The 18,280-nt window shown below is 38.9% G+C and overlaps 1 protein-coding gene across 1 annotated transcript in view; it reads right to left on the reverse strand.

Moving 5' to 3' along the window:
* Positions 1 to 18,280, reverse strand: part of LOC128652159 (folate receptor beta) — a 60,148-nt gene that overhangs the window by 4,833 nt on the left and 37,035 nt on the right. The window contains exons 3-4 of the mRNA XM_053705099.1: positions 13,764 to 13,952; positions 602 to 737 (exon numbers count right to left, since the gene is read on the reverse strand). Coding sequence (XP_053561074.1) covers positions 602 to 737; positions 13,764 to 13,952 — 325 coding nt within the window. The remainder of the gene's footprint in view (positions 1 to 601; positions 738 to 13,763; positions 13,953 to 18,280) is intronic.

An 18,280-nucleotide genomic window follows, 5' to 3' on the forward strand; every position in this document is an offset into this window, starting at 1 on the left:
TAATCGCTGGATTTGTTCCCTTTTATACAAATGGTTTTCTGCAAAAACGCTGAATAATCTGCTATGTATTGTATAATTATACACATTTACCTACAGCACCAGTGTAGTAGCTTAATGGGAACATAGCATATGAACCTCCTAGGTTTAGCTTTCAACTAAGAATACCAAGAGAACAAAGCAAATTTAATGATAAGTGATTTGGAAAGTTGTTTAAAATTGACATGCCCTATCTGGATCATGAACGTTTCATTTTGAGTAGACTGTCCCTTTAATAGTTTATAACAGCGCATGTGCATAGCTGCCGGTTGGACCCTTCACACACTTAGTAATCAGTGCTGGGCTAAGCAAGGGAATCTGCATCACATATATGTTGAGAATAACAGTGCTTAAAAATGGACTAAGAGAGCCTTTTTATGTTATTATGCATAGTAATATGCTAGTGCTGTACAATCTAACCGATATGTCCCTTTTACTCAGTTATTAAATGTCTATACCTAGAATATGTTTATCTGTTACCCCACCCCGTTCCTGTATATGCAGCTGTTAAACACACGGACATCCTAAGCTAGCGTTCTGATACTGCTGCAAGTAGCCAGCTTACCAGTGGTCCAGTTCCAGCCCTTATGCCAGTTCTCCATACACGTGTAGTCCTGTTTGCAGTCTTCATACCAGGTCTCACAGTCCTCTTTGCAAATGGGCGCAAACTGAATACGCTCATTCCGCCAGGAGCTCTCCACCTGCGCACAAAAGCATACTATGGTATGAGACTAGAGCCAGCACCATTCTTCAGAGTCAGCCTTAAAGACATTAAATGCACCTCCCTCCAACTCCGGGTGCCACTGTTTTGGAACCTAGGTTACACTGCAGACATCATTCTGAAGGATAGTTGCTGCACATGGACAAATAAGCATTGAAATGCAGCGAAAGCAAGATTTCAAAATGGCTGCACCCATGATTAGAGGAGGCAGGAAATAACTTGTTTACAAAATGTAACTACTATTTGGGGGAGAGACTCCAACTACGATGCTTGCTAAGCACTCTGTGCCCAGACTTATGTACAGCAAACTCTTAATAAAACATAAAAATGTTAAAATATGGCAAATAATAAAACTTAAAAATTAGGTGTACTGGTGAAAATTCCCAAAATCCAAACATTTTAAATTAATATATTTTTAAAAATAAACTTTTCAAAAATGACAATTTTCCCTGCCTGTAAGTCACAAAAGTAATAAAACTGATACTACCTTAGTTAAATGTATAAATCTGTACTATGGACATATTGCCTAAATGACATAAGATTGTTGTTTACACTTGGTTTCATCCCCTCCCACAACTGTCATTTTACAGATACAAATATTTCAAAACCCAAAACCCAAAACTATTCCAAAATCAAACCTTTGCCGGTTCCAAGCAGTTTGGATAAAGGGTTTTCTGGTTAGGCTACTGGTACTATTATCTTAATATATTCTGCCTTTCAAAATATATACATCTGGAACAGTATTATGATCACTATAAATCAGTGCTTTCCAAACTGTGTGTCGGCAGCAGTGTGTAGGTGTGTCCCTGCTTCAGCACAATTTTTTTTTTTTTTGGTTTCTGACTTTCCGCCTGCCTGCTACGCATATCACATGGTTGACAGGTGATTGATACCTAGGGGGTCACAGATCATCTTAACCTATTGGCGCCGCTCAATGGGAACTGAAACTATTCCCATTGGCACCTGACTGCATGTGTAGTCAGTGAGTGGGACCAGCAGTGTGTTTGCAGGGTGGGCAGTAGTCAATCGGACTCACCGAGCTCTGAGGGCGGCAGCTTAAACGCTGAGCTGAAGTCAAATTGTTGGGTTTTTTTGCAGCTAGTAGTGCATTGCTGCTCCTGATATATGGATAGGAAGTAGAAGCTTAATAATGCTTGATGATGAAATGTGAGTGTCTTTATCTAATATTCCACCAAATATTCAGAAACTGTGCTCATCCAATCAACCTCATACATCCCATTAAAATAGTAAGTAGCTATTGGTGATATTAAACTTTTTTTTATTCTTGCACATACATACTGTTACTTGTAAATACATTTAGCTATTATATCATTTATTTATGTGTCCGTATCTCTTAAAACAAGTTAGTTTAACCTTCTGTTTACTGGTACAACTGAATTACTGTGTCACAAAATGATTTAGGTCTAAAAAGTGCCACCAACATGAAAAGTTCTGCTATAAAATTACAATTCCTGAATGACAGATGTTAAAGGGATACTAAACCCAATTTTTTTTCCCAGTTATGATTTGGATAATGTATGCAATTTTATGCAACTTTCCAATTTACTCCAATTATCAAATTGCTATCTTTATTTGAAAAAGCAGGAATGTAAATATTAGGAGCCGGCACATTTTTGGTTCAGCACTCTGGAGAGCACTTGCTTATTAGTGGCTACATTTATCCACCAATAAGCAAGCACTATCCAGAGTGCTGAGCCAAAAATGGTCCAGCTCCTAATATTACATCACTGCTATATCCTTATTTGAAAAGCAGCAAAAGGTCCAGCAAAAGAGCCCAAAAGGTGCACGCTGTGAGGAGCCACTGGCCAACCTCAATGTAAATCCAATAAAATAAAATTAAAAAAATTAAAAATAGAACAGCAGCATCTTAGTTCAATTCAACAATTTATTGAAGAGACAGGTAGAGAGGTAGCAACGTTTCGGGGGGGGGGGGGGGGGGGGGGTTTACAGTCTGCCTTAAAAACCTTAACCCTGTATGCTCTATGGTAATGCACTCCCCCTACAGTACAGTTTACCTACACAGACAGGTAACCATAAAACTAAACAAACAAAGAATCAAAAATACATAACCCACTCACGTTAATGTGAAGCAACTGATTTGTGCAATGCCTTAAACTTAATTAATAAAAGACAGACCAGTATATCTGTTTATGTCCTTAGGGGCCAGGGTGTCTAGCATAAATATCCAAAATATCTCTCTCCATTTTGGATATTTAACCTAGGAGGGGGGGGGGGGAAAATAGAGAGCTACTGCTAAAACAGAGGGAGAAAATTTGGATATTTATGCTAGACACCCTGGCCAGTCTTATTAAAGGGACATTAAACCCCAAAAATGTATTTCATGATTCAGACAGAGAATACAATTTTAAACAACATTCCAATTTACGTCTATTATCTAATTTGCTTCATTCTTTAGAAATCCTTTGTTAAAGAAATAGCAATGCACACAGGTGAGTTAATCACATGCGGCATCTATGTGCAGCCACCAATCAAAAGCTGCTGAGCCTATCTAGATATGCTTTTCAGGAAAGAATATCAAGAGAATGAAGCAAATTAGATAATAGAAGTAAATTATCTGTGGTGTACACCTAGCGCCTACTAGAAAAAGACCTTGTGCTTTGATATGTTGACACCTAGTTGTCAACTATAGAAGTGTAGAGATAGTGAAAAGGTATACCAAAGCGCCAATCCTGACAGAGGCTGGGTCTGAGTGTAATGGTGTGAGCAATAAGTGTCAGTTACATTGATCATTAAATTTATTATATAAACCAAATAAACATACAATTTAAAAACATGGATACATGTATAACAAAGTTATAACAAAAAATAAACAATTGTGATTAAACAAATTGCGATTAAAACAAATAGAACTCCAAGGTCCCAGAATATGGTTAAAACAAATTCCTCTATAATAAAACTTGGAGGATTCCCAATGACTTGAAACTGCACGACTAGCTTACTTAAAATAACAGTTGTTGGCAATAAATCTGGATAGATCGCAGTGGATCCTTGGACTATGTGTTTAACATATAGTTGAAAAAGGTGATAGTGCCAATCAAATGGATTGAACGTGGATAAAAGATGATGAAAAAAATGAAATATTGTAAAAAATGGTGAAAAATGTGAGGAGTTACCAAAATTGGCCAAAAAAATGAGAATGAAAAACAAACGATAACAAAAACAAAGATTGTGATGTGTCAATCAGCAAAAAAAGCAGTGATACATGTGTCCAAAATGATAAATCCGTGAAATATGCAAAGTTAAGAAGAGTAGTGGTGGATGAGTTGAAAAAAAAGTAAAAAATATGTTGTAAAAAATAATGTTGTAAAAGATAATAATTCCAACTTCAGTGTTGTGTATCAGTGTCAACACCCAAATGCTGTGTCTGAATAATGTGCAATCTTCTTAAATGAATGTAAAAAAACTTCCCTGAACAAGCCTTCTGTGAAAGAAAAATAAAATGGTGTAGATTGTTTTAAAATAAATATATGAATGAAAATATGCTTACCAGTCGACGCGTTTCGGTCTCGCAAAGATCTTTATCAAGACTGGAGGCAAATGGAGGTCAGACTATACTAGTAGCTAATATAATTATATATATCCCACAAAAATCAAAATCGGAACACATCATTAACACTATTGCATATATAAAAAATAGAAAACGTAAATATAGCACAATATCCACTTTGATACTTATACTTAAGTAAACAGATTGAGCCCCATATAATGATCACAGTAATCCGTGAGACTATACATAACTACTACCGGTAAATAAAAATAGTTGTGTCTTGTCCCTAAGTGCAACCAGTAAGATATAGTAGATAAGATGGGGGGTAAACTCTACCCTTTACAAAGGGGGGGGGTCATTTTCGAGAGGAATAGGGTATAAAGAAAAGAAAAACATTGAGGTCGAATAACCGTATATCAGTCCACATGTTGTCAACATAGAGTTACCCCACTCCAGCTCTATCAGGCAGGGACCGGCATCCTACACTGGCGACAAAGTTCAGTCTTGTGAACCAGAGGAGGCATAGCAAGAAGGATGCAGTCGTGGCAATGTCCCTCACACCTCTGTATAAAGTTTCAGGGACATGATAGCACTGAATCCGTGATAGTAGGTTCATAGTCTTAGTGTGCACTACAGAGGGGAAACGCAAAAATCCCCCTAACGATGGCTGCACTGCATCCTCCAAGCTTAGTCGCAGTCTTTCAACTGAGCTCTGCCGTACCTGGGATCCGGCAGGCCTCGGCAATGTCTGTGGTGGGGCGTTAACCCTCTGATGGTCCAAGGCAACCCGCATAGCGGGCATTGGTCTAGTAAATGAGAACCGTAGCTCCGCTGCCCTCTCCCAACTCCATCTCGGGGAACTTCTGAATCTCTCCACAGGAGCATGTGACTAGTGCCCAGGGTGCCATTAACAATCAGGGAGGCAAGTGGCCGATGCCGGGGCTCCAAAGCACCGCCACCCCCATACCCATTAGGTGCACATACAAGTTCCTCGTCTAGCGACTCAGGATGGAAATCTGCATACAAGGCGTCAGTGAATGACTTTTGATAGGCGTCTAGCATATTGCTGATCTCATTTAAAAGTAGATCTGTCATCTTTCCAAAACTCTATTTTTTCCCCAAGGTGCTCTAGAATTTTGAATGTTCTTCATAACAAATGGCTGGTTATACTGACATATCAGAACAAAGTGGGGGGGTATAGAAAGGTCCAGGCCATTACTAGTCCTCTGCTGCGCACCTCCTCTAATCAGGTGTGCTTGTGTAAGCTGATGTGAGTAAGTCACATAAATTCGTTCTAGGAGTATTTCTTTTCACAAATTTCTTGAATAAAAGTAAGAGTTGCTAGTCTAAGGCGGAACAAACAGCAGATTTATCAGCTCCAATATTCCACTGTATTTAAAAGGCAGCCATCTTGGTCGCTGGTCAAGCACGCCCCCCCGAGTTCCTAGACATTTTTGACAAGCTTTGTGCCGGTACATTGCCTCCTCACCAGTATTATGATTGTGCCATAGACCTGCAACCCGGAGCCATTACCCTCTGTCTGTTGCGAAGATTTGTGCTATGGAGGAGTATGTTGCCGATGCTCTGTCGCAGGGGATCATCCGCAAATCCTGCTATAGGGGTCTTAATCGTCTTACTATTAAGAATGCTTACCCTATTCCGCTCATTGTGGAACTATTTGAACGCCTCAAGAGAGCTACGGTCTTTTCTAAACTTTGAGAGGAGCATATAATCTTGTTAGGATTAAGTAGGGCCACGAATGGAAAACAGCATTTAACACCAGGAGCGGGCATTATGAGTATCTTGTAATGCCCTTTGGCCTATGTAATGCTCCTGCTGTTTTTCAGGAATTTATTAATGATGTCCTACAAGATATGTTGCAACAGTGTGTTGTGGTGTACTTAGACAACATCCTCATACACTCACCCACACTTGAGGCTCATCATTCTGATGTTCGGGTTCTTCAGAGACTACGTGAGAATGGCCTGTTTTGTGAACTCGAGAAATGTGAATTCCATCAGACTCAAGTAACCTTCCTAGGTTATGACATCTCAGTTGCCGGGTTCTCCATGGATCCTGACAAGTTGTCTGCAGTTCTACAGTGGCCTCACCAAGTTGGTCTTCGCTCTATTCAACGTTTTTTGGGCTTCGCCAATTACTATAGAAAGTTTATTAAAACTTTTCTTCCTTGGTTAAACCTCAGACATGACCCGTAAAGAGAATGATCTACTCCATTGGTCACCTACTGCCATTAAGGCCTTTGATAGTCTTAAGAATGCCTTTGCTGCCGCTCCAGTACTGGCTCATCCTAACCCTGTCCTGCCTTTCATTCTTGAGGTCGATGCATCTGAGACTGGAGTAGGTGCCCTCTTGTCTCAACATCCTACGCCCGACGGTTCCTTGCATCCGTGCGTTTTTTTTCTCTAAGAAATTGTCTCCAGCAGAGTGCAATTATGAAATTGGCGACAGAGAATTACTGGCCATAATTTTGGCACTCAAGGAATGGAGGCATCTTCTCGACGGTACTAGCGTACCAGTGCTCATTCTTACTGACCATAAGAATTTAACTTATCTATTCGAAGCAAAACGTTCATCGCCCCGACAGGCCAGATAGGCGCTATTTTTGTCTCTTCAATGATGTGGTTTCCTACCTGCCTGGTAGTAAGAATGTTAGGGCTGATGCCCTCTCTCGCCAATTTTCGCCTCTGTCCAAGGAGGAATCTGTACCTACCTCCTGATCTTATTTTGGCTACCATATGTACTAATTTGACTTCTCCCTTGGGGGAGGAAATCCTGGCAGCACAAACCAATGCACCTCCTGAGAAACCTAGTGGTAAGTGCTTTGTTCCTGAGAATCTTTGAACTAAAACTTTTGCACACTTACCACTATCCTACTATCCCGCGCAAGAACCAAATGATTAGGTCTGTCACTCGACAATTCTGGTGGCTATGTCTTTGTTCTGATGTTGCCTCTTGCTCAGTTTGTGCACAGAATAAGACTCCAACGTCTTCCTGTGGGTCTTCTTCAACCTATTGCTAATGGTGAGTGTCCCTTGGACACACCTTTCCATGGACTTCATTGTCAAGCTCCCTGTTTCCAATGGCAATACTGTTATCCTTATGGTGGTTGAACGTTTTTCTAAAAATGTCACATTGCATTCACTTGAAGAAGCTGCCTACCGCTCAGGAGCTTGCTTCATTTTTTGCCCAGGTGGTCTTCTGTTTACATGGGTTACCCAAGGAGATAGTGTCGGACCGGGGTAGCCAGTTTGTCTCCAGATTTTGTCGTTCCTTTTGTGCTCAAATTGGGATCCAGCTTTCCTTCTCCTCTGCATATCACCCTCAATCCAATGGGGCTGCGGAGCGGTCTAATCAAGCTCTGGAACAGATCCTCCGTTGCTATGTCTCAGATCACCACAATAATTGGTCTGAACTGTTACCTTGGGCAGAGTTCGCTCGTAATAGTGTTATTAATGCTTCCTCCCAGTTATCCCCAGGTTGGTGAGAGGTAGGTTGGTGAGAGGGTTTGGCTGTCCTCTCAAAACTTGAACCTTTGTGCGCCTTCCAATAAAACTGGCTCCTCGTTACGTTGGTCCTTTTTGAATACTCCGACAGGTCAATCCTGTGGCTTATGCTCTTGACCTTCCACCTGCAATGCAAATCTCCAATGTTTTTCATGTCTCCCTCTTGAAACCATTGGTTTACCACTGTGTTGCCTCGTCCCCGTCCTATCTTTGTTGACAACCATGAAGAATATGAGGTCAGCAGCATTATTGACTCTCGTATGTCCAGGGGCTGCGTACAGTATTTGGTTCACTAAAGGGGCTATGGTCCTGAGGAGGGTTCATGGGTTCCCTCCTCTGATGTTCATGCTCCTGCCCTCCTCCGTGCCTTCCATGCCCATTTCCCCAATAAGCTTTTGTTCTCCCGCAGGGGAGGGGTCGTTGAGGGGAGGGTACTGTCAGGGTTTTTTCCCTGCTTTGTTTGCCATGTGCTGCTGGCAGCCATTTTGCTTACCTTTTCTTGCTGAATCTGGTGCAGAGTGTGATGCTGCTCATTTCCTGTACACCCTCTTATGGCCAGACAGTTGTAAATCATCCGTGTGAGACAGGTTGCAGTCTCAGAATTGTGATGTCATCACTTATTATTTAAAGGGCCTCTGTTCATTATGCTTTGCCCTTGCGTTGTCTCAGACCTATTTGTGAGTTCCTGTTCCTGTGTATTACCTGGCTGTCTTATGTCCCTCCTGGTTCCTGACTCTGCTCGTCTGACTACCCACTCTGACTGACTCCTGGCTTGTTATTTGACTTGTGGACTTTTCATTATTTTTTGTTATTAATAAAAGGTGCGATTATTTTTGCACTCTGACACTTTCTAATTTACTTCTATTATCAAATTTCTTAGCTTAGATGCTTTCTTTTTTCAAATAAAGATAAACGAACAAAGGAGCCAGACAATTTTTGGTTCAGACCCTGGACAGCACTTGTTTAATGGTGGGTGAATTTATCCACCAATCAGCAACAACAACCCAGGCTGTTCACCAAAAATGGGACTGCATCTAAACTTACATTCTTGCTTTTCAAATAAAGATAGCAAAAGAATTTGATAAGAGAGCATGCAATTTTAAGCAACTTTCTAATTTACTCCTATCTGAATCACGAAAGAAAAAATTAAAAAAAATTGGGTTCAGTGTCCCTTTAAAGAAAAGAAAAAAAATTGGGTTTAGTATCCCTTTAACCAATACTAAACATCTTAGTGTGTGATGATTATAAGAGTTTCATGCACCAGTATGAATACAGAGCATCAGTAACTCAATTTTAATAAATTATACACTATTAATCCCACAATAGAAATACAATAGGGATGTGCTCTGTTCAGTATCAATTACTACAAATGTTGTTATAAACTGCAGCAGTTTAGGCAAAGTGCCCTAGATGTTACCAAATATTAAATGTAAATTAAATTGCAAAAAAGTAGTATAATCAATATTGGCCAACAACCACAATGCTAAATAATAAGTAGACCAAAATATATTTATAATAAAATGCGCTTGAACGTATAATCCTTTAGATCAGTGCTTTCCAAACTGTGTGTGGTGACACATTAGTGTGTCGGGGGCAGTGTGTAGGTGTGTCCCTGCTTCAGCACAAATTTTGGGGAATTTAAAATTTTTACATTTTTTTTTGTTTCCGACTTTCCGTCTGCCTGCTATGCATATCACGTGGGCGACACGTGATTGATACCTAGTGGGTCACAGATCATCTTAACCTATTGGCGCAGCTTAGCAGGAACTGAAACTATTCCCATTGGCTCCTAACTGCACGTGTAGTCAGTAAGTGGGACAGCAGTGTGTTTGTGGTGAGGGCAGCAGCTTAAATGCTGAGCTGAAGTCAGAAGTCAAAGTGTTGGGGTTTTTTGCAGCTAGCTCCCAGTAGTGCATTGCTGCTCTTGATATATGGATAGGAAGGGGAAGCTTAAAAATGCTTGATGATGAAATGCGAATGTCTTTATCTAATATTCTACTAAATATTCAGAAACTGTGTTCATCCCATCAACCTCATACATCCCACTAAAATAGTAAGTAGCTATTGGTTTTTTTAAACTTTTTTTTTTTAATTCTTGCACATACTTACTGTTACCTGTAAATACATTTCGTTATATTATTTATGTATGTCTGTATCTCTTAAAAGAAGTTAGTTTAACCTCCTGTTTGCCAGTACAACTGAATTACTGTGTCGCGAAATGATGTAGGTCTAAAAAGTGTCACCAACATGAAAAGTTTGGAAAGCTCTGCTTTAGATGGTATATTATGAAAAACACATTGTGGTCCAAAGGTTGAATAAAGCAAATAATTAATGGGGAACCACCAAGATTGTGTTTTAAACTAAATAAGTGACTGTGATCAATGGCTTTCAATTATAGAACTATTGCTGCTTAGCAAATACTACACTTAAATCCCACAGTAAAATGATGGGGATACAATTTGCTCACTATTGCTTGCTGCAAATGGTATCTGTACAGCATAACAATATTATAAGTATTTAGGCAAAATGTCCTGTTACCAATACTGGATACAATTTAAATAGCAACAGTAGTATATGTAATCTGGGGACATGAAACTCAGTTTTTTTATTTCATCAAAGAGATAGAGCATGTGATTTTAAACAACTTTCTAATTTATTAGCAAACATTCTTCGTTCTCTTGGTATCTTGTTAAAAAGCAGGGATGTAGGATTAGGAACCGCCCCATTTCTGGAGCACTAGATTTAAGTACTGCTATCATGTACTCCAGATGCCTACCTAGGTATCACTTCAACACAGAATATCATGGGAACAAAGAAAATTTGATAATAGAAGTAAAATAGAAACTTTTTTAAAAAAAAGTATGCTCTGTCTGAATCACAAAAGAACATGTTTGTGTTTCATATCCCTTTAAATACTTGTAATCCACAGGATGCTGCGTTAGGAAGACCGCATACTGCACTTTGCAAAGTAAATCAAAGTTCTATTTTTAACTACGTAAACGGCTGATGTTGGTGGCTTCCAAAAATGAAAATGTTATGTCACAATGACAAGAGTTAGTGACCGTTTACACCAATATCTCCATTAAATTGAAAACAACCCATACATTTCTAGCTAGAAATCTACACAGTCACAATGAGATGTCCACTAAGGCTAAGGTAAAGGGTCATCCTCTAAAGTCAATTTGATTCATGTTTATCCTCAAGGCTTAGAGACAGAGCTCTCTCCCGTGTTTTTATGGTAATCTACAAAAAACAGATTTTTATTGACACAATCTGGGATCTTTCTTTTTTCTCACCTTTTACATATACCGATTTCAACCTAGCACCAGCTAAACTTTACCTAAAAAAAGCCCAGTTATGTTACCAGGTTCCCCCAGCCCCACCGTGGCCACAGAGTCTACCTCTGGACCATCCCAACTCTGAAACAACCCCAACCACCCAGGGGTGCGATCAGATATATGGCGCAGGTTTCGGTGCAAGCGTGGAAAATCGCGCCGCCCATAGTTTCACCTCGCACATCGAGCTCACACATATATGGCGCCGACAGTTGCTAAAGTGCCGTAAGTCGAACAAACTAGCGATGTCCAGAAATGAGCATAAGTACAAATTTCTGGAGTCGCCAGTGACTTACGGCACTTTAGAAACTGCCGCGGCCTATAAAACCCCCCCCCCAAAAAAAAAAACAACTATCACGTAACTGTCTAACACGCCTCCCAAAAATAGCCCGACACGTATACCCCTCTATCCGCAATCCCCCCTCTCACTCCTAACAATAAATGTATATACCTATATTATATGTATTACCCCCTAATCTGAGCCCCCTACACCGCCGCCACCTATATTAACTATATTACCCCCTAAACCTAAGTCTAACCCTAACACCCCCTAACTTCATTATTATTTAAATAAATCTAAATAATATTATTAACTAAATTATTCCTATTTAAAACTAAATACTTACCTATAAAATAAACCCTAAGATAGCTACAATATAATTAATAATTACATTGTAGCTAGTTTAGGGTTTATATTTTTATTATTTTAACTAGGTACAATAGCTATTAAATAGTTAACTATTTAATAGCTACCCTAGTTAAAATAATTACAAAATTACCTGTAAAATAAATCTTAACCCCGCAAAAAGCCCTTTTAAGGGCTGGTAATAGAGCTGATTACTTTTGTAATTTAGTTTAGGGTAGGGAAATTTTATTATTTTGGGGGGCTTTTATATTTTATTAGGGGGCTTAGATTAGGTGTAATTAGCTTAAAATTCTTGTAATACTTTTTTATTTTTTGTAATTTAGTGTTTTTTTTTTTGTAATATAGTTTAGTGTATTTAATTGTATTTTAGTTTAGATAATTGTAGTTTATTAAATTAATGTATTGATAGTGTAGTGTTAGGTGTAATGGTAACTTAGTTCAAATATTTACTAAATTACCTGTTAAATAAATCCTAACCTAGGTAGCTATTAAAAATAGTTATTAACTATTTAATAGCTATTGTACCTAGTTAAAATACAAAGTTGCCTGTAAAATAAATATAAACCCTAAAATAGCTACAATGTAATTATTAATTATATTGTAGCTTAGGGTTTATTTTATAGGTAAGTATTTAGTTTTAAAAATAGGAATAATTTAGTTAAATATTTTTTAAATAAATCTAAATAATATTAAGTTAGGGGGTGTTAGGGTTAAACTTAGGTTTAGGGGGTAATATAGTTAATATAGGTGGCGGCGGTATAGGGGGGATTAGATTAGGGCATTGATTTTCAAAAAAATTTTTTCCGTGGCACACTTTTTTACATTAAAAAATCCTGCGGCACACCACCATCCCAAAATCACACATTGTAGCCTAATACAGTATATATTAGACATCATAATGATTGTCTGTGAATGAATGTCAATATGTCATGGCTGTAAATGATGCCTGTCTGTCTGCCTGATGAGCCTGTCACATTAAAACAAGCAAAATTTAAAAAATATGTCACACTGTTCTCAGTCTGCCGTGGCACACCTGAGGATCTTTCACGGCACACTAGTGTGCCGTGGCACACTGGTTGAAAAACACTGGATTAGGGGTTAATATATTTAATGTAGCTGGTGTAGGGGGAATCGGATTAGGGGTTAATATATTTAATATAGGTGGCGGCAGTGTAGGGGGTCAGATTAGGGGTTAATATATTTAATATAGGTGGCGGCGGTATAGAGGGTCAGATTACGGGGTAATATATTTAATATAGGTGGCGGCGGTGTAGGGGGTCAGATTAGGGGGTAATACATTTAATGTAGGTGGCGGAGGGGGCCGGGAGTGGCGGTTTAAGGGTTAAACACTTTATTAGGTATTGCGGTTGACAGGTAGACATTGCGCATGCGTTAGGTGTTATTTTGCAGGCAGTTTAGGGAGTTACGGGGCTCCAATACTCAGCATAAGGCTTACTACGCTGCATTTTGTGGCGAGGTTAAAATGGAGTAAGATTTCTCCATCTTCGCCACGTAAGTCCTTACGCTGTATATTGGATACCAAACTGCGCGGCTTTTCTATACCAGTCTATGGGCCAAAAAACTACGGCCGAAGGGTGAAATATACGAGCATAACTTCTATGTTACGCCGTATATAGGATATCAAATCAGCGCAGAATTTGGCGCCGCCGGCTTTTGCGGGCGACGCTGCATATTGGATCGGGTCCCAGAGGCTTATACAAATATTGAGACAGAAGAAAGATTTAGTTATGAACTGCATAAAATATAGAAACTGGTGAGGTTGCGGAAACGTGAGAGATCCTTCAGTGAGTTTTTCTTAGTCTCCTTAGTCTCTTGATCATTTGGACATTTCTACAAAGTGTTATTCCTGCTAAGCTATAGTCTTGTTGTGGTCTTTGGTCATCAGGGCTCTATACTGAATATAGGTATGAGAGCTTATGCTTTTATATCATCTATGCCCACCATCCCTTACCTTCTGTATCCAGGGTCCTAGGTTAGGGGAGCACTCGATAAAGCAGGTGTCCTGGATGAAATGCTTCTTGCACTCGGGAGTCATGATGCCACAGTGGTCCCAGTTGAAATTGTACAGAGTAGACTTGTCAGTGTGGGCCCCCAGGCTGGTCTCCGCTGTGCAGCAGGATTTGTCCTTCCAGGGTTTGCACTGTGGGCACAGGAGGAATTCAAATGACCAGAATGCACAGCAGCACAAGGGCATCCCATGCCTGGTGCTATAGGAGTATTAAGCAGAAGATACCTCAGCTTAAAATAATCTAGTAAGGTATCAATAGTAACAGATAGTTGCCTATTTTGTAATTAATATTTTTGTCATAATTCAATGGGGAAAAAGGGAATATAGAATAAAGCAAAAAAACAAAAACCAAGCGATGTGTAGCAGTTTACAATGAAAATAAAGAGGCAGTAAAACACCTTGAGATTTTAATATATGCAAATAACTATGCATAATACATTCATTATTTATTTTGCCCCTTTTCATGCAATTTAGCTCTGACAATGGCAGATTTTCTAATTTTCAAAGCTAGTACTGCACCCTACAGACTTCATAGCTAACCCTGCTACATATTCCCTAATTGTCTTTAACAGATAACTGCAAAACAATTCAATTTGTTCTAAATTTTATACTGTGATTAACCTTATTGTCTGCAGACTCAAACTGAGATTAGCTCTTTCAAATAAAGCAACTGGTGGGTGGAGTTTGGTTACTGAAAAACACTTGCAGTAACCAAAATGTTACTTTTGTTTTGATGACATTTAAAGGAACAGTCTACTCTAGAATTGTTATTGTTTTAAAAAAATATAAATTTATGTAAAAAAACCTGATAAATTAATTTCTTTCATATTGGCAAGAGTCCATGAGCTAGAGACGTATGGGATATACAATCCTACCAGGAGGGGCAAAGTTTCCCAAACCTCAAAATGCCTATAAAAATAAACCCCTCACCACACTAACAATTCAGTTTAACGAATAGCCAAGTAGTGGGGTGATAAAGAAAGGAGTAAAAAGCATTAAAAAAAAAAAAAAAAAAAAAAAGGAACTGGAAATATAATTGTGCTTTGTACAAAAAACCATAACCATCATAAAAAGGGTGGGCCTCATGGACTCTTGCCAATATGAAAAATGAAATTATCAGGTAAGTTTTAACATAAATTATGTTTTTTCATGTAATTGGCAAGAGTCCATGAGCTAGTGATGTATGGGATAGCGATACCCAAGATGTGGAACTCCACAAAAGAGTCACTAGAGAGGGAAGGTTAAAATAAAAACAGCCATTTTCCGCTGAAAAAAGTTAAATCCACAACCAAAAAAAAAAAAAGTTTCTCATAAATGAAAAAAAAAACAAAAACAAAACATAAGCAGAGGAATCAAACTGAAACAGCTGCCTGAAGAACTTTTCTACCAAAACCTGCTTCTGAAGAGGCAAATACATCAAAACCGTAGTATTTAGTAAGTGTATGCAAAGAAGACCAAGTTGCTGCTTTGCAAATCTGATCAACTGAAGCTTCATTCTTAAAAGCCCACGAGTGGAGACTAAAACAATAGAATGAGCTGTGAATCTCTGATTCAGGGGCCTGACCAGACTCCAAATAAGCCTTATAAATCAAAAGTTTTAACCAAGATGCCAAGGAAATGGCAGAAGCTTTCTGACCTTTCCTAGAACCAGAAGAGACAACAAATAGACTAGAAGTCTTTCTGAAATATTTAGTAGCTTCAACATAACATTTCAAAGCTCTTCTTACAACATCCAGAGAATGTAAGGATCTTTCCAAAGAATTTTTAGGATTAGGACACAAAGAGGGGACAACAATTTCCCTATTAATATTGTTAGAATTCACAACTTTAGGTAAAAATTTAAATGAAAATCGGCAAAACTGCCTTATCTTGATGAAAAATCAGAAAAGGTGACTCACAAGAAAGAGCAGATAATTCAGAAACTCTTCTAGCAGAAGAGATAGCCAAAAGCAACAACACTTTCCAAGAAAGTAGTTTAATGTCTAAAGAATGCTAGGCTCAAACGGAGGAACCTGTAAAGCTTTCCAAACCAAATTAAGACTCCAAGGAGGAGAGATTGATTTAATGACAGGCTTGATATGAACCAATGCCTGAACAAAACAGTGAATATCAGGAAGCTTAGCAATCTTTATGTGAAATAAAACAGAAAGAGCAGAGATTTGTCCCTTCAAGGAACTTGCAGACAAACCTTTATCCAAACCATCCTGAAGAAACTGTAAAATTCTAGGAATTCTAAAAGAATGCCAGGAGAATTTATGAGAACACCATGAAATATAAGTCTTCCAAACTTGATAATAAATCTTCCTAGAAACAGATTTATGAGCCTGTAATACAGCATTAATCACCGAGTCTGAGAAACCTCTATGGCTAAGCACTAAGCGTTCAATTTCCATACCTTCAAATTTAGCAATTTGAGATCCCGATGGAAAAACGGTCCTCGAGACAGAAGGTCTGGTCTTAAAGGAAGTGGCCAAGGTTGAAAACTGGACATCCGGACAAGGTCCGCATACCAGAACCTGTGAGGCCATGTTGGAGCTACCAGAAACACAAATGAACGTTCCATGATGATTTTTGAAATCACTCTTGAAAGAAGAACTAGAGGCAGAAAGATATAAGCAGGTTGGTAAAACCAAGGAACTGCTAATGCATCCACCGACCCCGCCTGAGGATCCCTGGACAGGTACCTGGCAGTTTCTTGTTTAGATGAGAAGCCATCAGAACTATTTCTGGAAGACGCCACATCTGAAAAAACATCTGAATGGAGAGACCACTCCCCCGGATGTAAAGTCTGACGGCTGAGATAATTCCCTTCCCAATTGTCTATACCCGAGATATGTAATGCAGAAATTAGACAAGTGCTGGATTCCGTCCAAGCAAGTATCAAAACAAATGAACGGTTCTCTCTTCAACAGAGGCCAAAACTGAAGAGCCCTGAAAATAGCATGGAGTTCCAAAATATTGATTGGCAACCTCACCTCTTGAGATTGCCAACCCCCTTGTGCTGTCAGAGATCGTTAGACAGCTCCCCAACCTGAAAAAGACTTGCATCTGTTGTGATTACAGTCCAGGTTGGAGGAACAAAAGAGGCCCCTTAAATTATACGGTGGTGGTCTAACCACCAAGTCAGAGAAAGTTAAACATTGGGATTTAAGGATATTAATTGTGATATCTTTGTATAATCCCTGCACTATTGCTTCAGCATACAAAACTGGAGAGGTCTCATGAAAACAAGCAAAGGGGATCGCGCCCGATGCTGCAGTCATGAGACCTAAAACTTCCATGCACATAGCCACTGAAGGGAACGATTGAGACTGAAGGTTCCAACAATCTGAAAACAATTTTATTCGTCTCTTGTCTGTTAGAGACAGAGTCATGGACACTGAATCTATCTGGAAACCTAAAAAGGTGACTCTTGTCTGAGGAATCAAGGAACTTTTTGGTAAATTGATCCTCCAACTATGTCTTTGAAGAAAACACTAGTTGATATGTGTGAGATTCTGCAGAATGTAAAGACTGAGCTAGTACCAAGATATCATCCAAATAAGGAAACACTGCAATACCCTGTTCTAATTACAGAGAGTAGGGCACCGAGAACCTTTGAAAAAAATTCTTGGAGCTGTTGCTAGGCCAAATGGAAGAGCGTCAAATTGGTAATGCTCGTCTAGAAAAGAATCTCAGAAACCAATAGTGGTCTGGATGAATCGGAATATGAAGATATGCATCCTGTAAGTCTATCGTGGACATATGACCTTGCTGAACAAAAAGGCTGAATAGTCCTTATAGTCACCATTTTGAAAGTTGGCACTCACAAAACGGTTCGAAATTTTCAGATCCAGAACTGATCTGAATGTATTTTATCTCTTTGGGACAATGAATAGATTTGAATAAAACCCCAGACCCTGATCCTGAAACTGAACTGGTATAATTACCCTTTAAATCTCTAGATCTGAAACACGCTTCAGAAAGGCCTGAGCCTTCACTGGGTTTGCTGGAATGTGCAAGAGAAAAAAAAAAAAAAAAAAAAAAAAAAAAAATCTTCTCACAGGAGGTCTTACTCTGAATTCTTTTTGATACCCTTGAGAGACAATGCTCCAAAATGATTAGAAGCCTTAGATCTCTGGTTTTGACTCCTGGCTTGTTATTTTACTTTATTATTTTTTTTGCTATTAATAAAGGTGTGATTATTTTTGCACTTCTTGTCTCAGTCTGATTCCTGACAAATCTAGACTTAGATACCATGTCAGCATTCCAATATTTAAGCCACAAAGCTCTTCTAGCTAAGATAGCTAAAGACATAGATTTAACATCAATTTTGATGATATCAAAAATAGCACCACAGATAAAATGATTAGCATGTTGAAGCAAGCGAACAATGCTAGACAAATCAGGATCCGTTTCCTGTTGCACTAAACTTTCTAACCAAAAAGGTTGATGCAGCTGCAACATCAGCCATAGAAACG

The sequence above is a fragment of the Bombina bombina genome, chromosome 3, assembly GCF_027579735.1.
Source record: "Bombina bombina isolate aBomBom1 chromosome 3, aBomBom1.pri, whole genome shotgun sequence".
In the NCBI taxonomy this organism is placed as follows: Eukaryota; Metazoa; Chordata; class Amphibia; order Anura; family Bombinatoridae; genus Bombina; species Bombina bombina.